Genomic DNA, 2,257 nt, shown 5'->3' with positions numbered 1-2,257 from the left:
GCCTGCTCACCCTCCTCCTCCCCGAGGCCTCTCGTGGGCCCTGTGACTCCGGCCACCTCGGCCACGGGCACCATGTCGCCACTGTCGGGGCCAGAGTCACCAGCCTCCCGGTCACCTCCCGCCTCGGCCTGTGCTCTCTCCTGGCTCACTGGGGCCTTCCGGTCCTCTTGGATCGGGTTTTGATCCCCTGTGGCAGACATGACGCCAGTCAGTGCCTCAACTGAAGTGGCGACTAGGCTGAGGCGACGATGGTGAAGTCGGTGGCCTCTGAGGTGGTTGTGGCTGAGGGGAGGTGAGGGTCTGGTTGCTGAGAGAATAAGAGTCTGTCTCCTTACTGAGGGAATAAGAGTCTCTCTCAGAGGACACCCTAAGGTGGGAAGGGCAGGGAGCCAATCCCAGGAGCCTCCTTCCAAGGCTGGCCTGAGAGGACTTAGACAAGGCGGGAAAGATTCCGGTTGGCAAGTGACAGGGGGCGGGACCGGGAGGGTCAACCAGGGGTTCTCAGTGAGCTCTAAGCTCATTTGCTGAAAACTTCAGATTGACATGCTCTGCGTCCAATGAAGATCAAGGCCCTTAAGCTCTAGGACAACTCAGAATCCAGAACTCCACCTTTTCTTTGAGGCCTTAGTGCCCAGGGCTAGCCTTTAGGTCCACACAAGTCCTGTCCTTTTAATTTTACGATTATTAGCAACACTATAGTGGTCCAATGTGGAGGCACCCTGGATTGGGGAAACTTCTGTAAAGGGCAGAGGAAACATTTTAGGTTCTGCAAGGCCCGGAAGCAATATGGAGACTATTATATAATTACTATCACTAAGTAGGTTTCCTGCCTTCCATAGGACACATACTCCTCTTTGTACCACGATTTTTTTTTTTTTTTTTTTGAGACAGAGTCTTGCTTTGTCGCCCAGGCTGGAGTGCAGTGGCGTGATCTCGGCTCACTGCAAGCTCCACCTCCCAGGTTCACGCCATTTTCCTGCCTCAGTCTCCCGAGTAGCTGGGGCTACAGGTGCCCGCCACCATGCCTGGCTAATTTTTTTTGTATTTTTAGTAGAGACTGGGTTTCACTGTGTTAGCCAGGATGGTCTCAATCTCCTGACCTCATGATCTGCCAGCCTCAGCCTTCCAAAGTGCTGGGATTACAGGCGTGAGCCACCGTGCCTGGCCTGTACCACCATTCTTTTCTGTATTTGCCTGGTCAGTGCCCTCCGATCTTCTTCACCTCCTACCTAAAGTGATCAACCTTATTCATTAAACCATTTATTTATTCATTTACCAAATGTATTGAGTGCCTTCCATGTACCAATGCCACGCCTCCTTACAACTGTCATTTGTACCTCTTGCTTGTTTGATGAAATCCAAAGATGACAGACTGCTCATGGTTTACATCCTAGTACCTCTTCCCCCATCATTCCTATGCCCCTCTTTGGGGTGGAGGTTAGCTCAGACCTCTGGAAGCTGAGCCCTCCCAGCTGCATAGTGTCAACGTTCCAATATATTTGCCGAGACTCCAGTTTATACTAAATCATTTCCTCTTCAGTTGCCTTGTCCACTTATCAATGAGTGTGAAACACAATGTGATGACTGCTGTCAATTTTGAGGTCTCTAGTGCACAGCAGTAGCTGCTTCTTTCTGCAGGGAGATAGGACTGGGCACTGGGCTTGTTATGGAGCAAGTTGTTGTCAAGGAGTGAGGCAGATCCTGGAGGAGATGGTTCTGTTGCAGTGGCAGTAAGCTATCTTAACGGTTGTTTCCAAGTCCCTGGGAGGGGAAACTAGTTAGCACCAGCAAACAGAAGAGAAAGGAAAAAGCTGAGCAGGTGTGCTTTCAAGAAGTGAAGTGAAACTACCTGAAGTGAAACTGAGGGAGAGTGTCCTCCCAGCTCCCGCATTGGGGCTCTCTTCATGGCAAGTAGGTGAGCCAGAAGTCCATGGAACAATCTCCATAGCCTTGGTTATCTGCCTGAGCCTGTTGCCTGCAGATGCAGACCCATCCAGGATGTCACATTCCCTTATATCTGGTGTGTAGTTGCTACCTTTCCTTTATCTCCAGCTATCCCACCAATGACATCTGATCTTTGCCAAGTCAGGTAGTTGGCACAACCCAGGATTTCAGATTTTCTTAGGGAAAGGTGCTCTCTTTCCCCACCCCACCTCCGTCTATCAGTCAACAGAAGTGGCCAAGTCCTTTCCATTTGCAGACCCACCATCAGGGTCAAAGTGGGCCAGAGGGAGAGACCTAAAGCCACAACAACCCT

General features: G+C 50.9%; 1 protein-coding gene across 1 annotated transcript in view; it reads right to left on the bottom strand.

The window, feature by feature from the left end:
* Nucleotides 1-200, bottom strand: part of LOC105537553 (cancer/testis antigen 47B-like) — a 3,172-nt gene extending 2,972 nt beyond the window's left edge. Inside the window, exon 1 of the mRNA XM_011977204.1 lies at nt 3-200. Within this exon, the coding sequence (XP_011832594.1) occupies nt 3-200 (198 nt within the window). The remainder of the gene's footprint in view (nt 1-2) is intronic.
* Between the last annotated feature and the right edge of the window lie 2,057 nt (nt 201-2,257).

The sequence above is a fragment of the Mandrillus leucophaeus genome, unplaced genomic scaffold, assembly GCF_000951045.1.
Source record: "Mandrillus leucophaeus isolate KB7577 unplaced genomic scaffold, Mleu.le_1.0 Scaffold174, whole genome shotgun sequence".
NCBI classification, from domain to species: domain Eukaryota; kingdom Metazoa; phylum Chordata; class Mammalia; order Primates; family Cercopithecidae; genus Mandrillus; species Mandrillus leucophaeus.
Note: the sequence above shows the minus strand (reverse complement) of the source record. Positions and strands in the feature narration are given on the sequence as shown.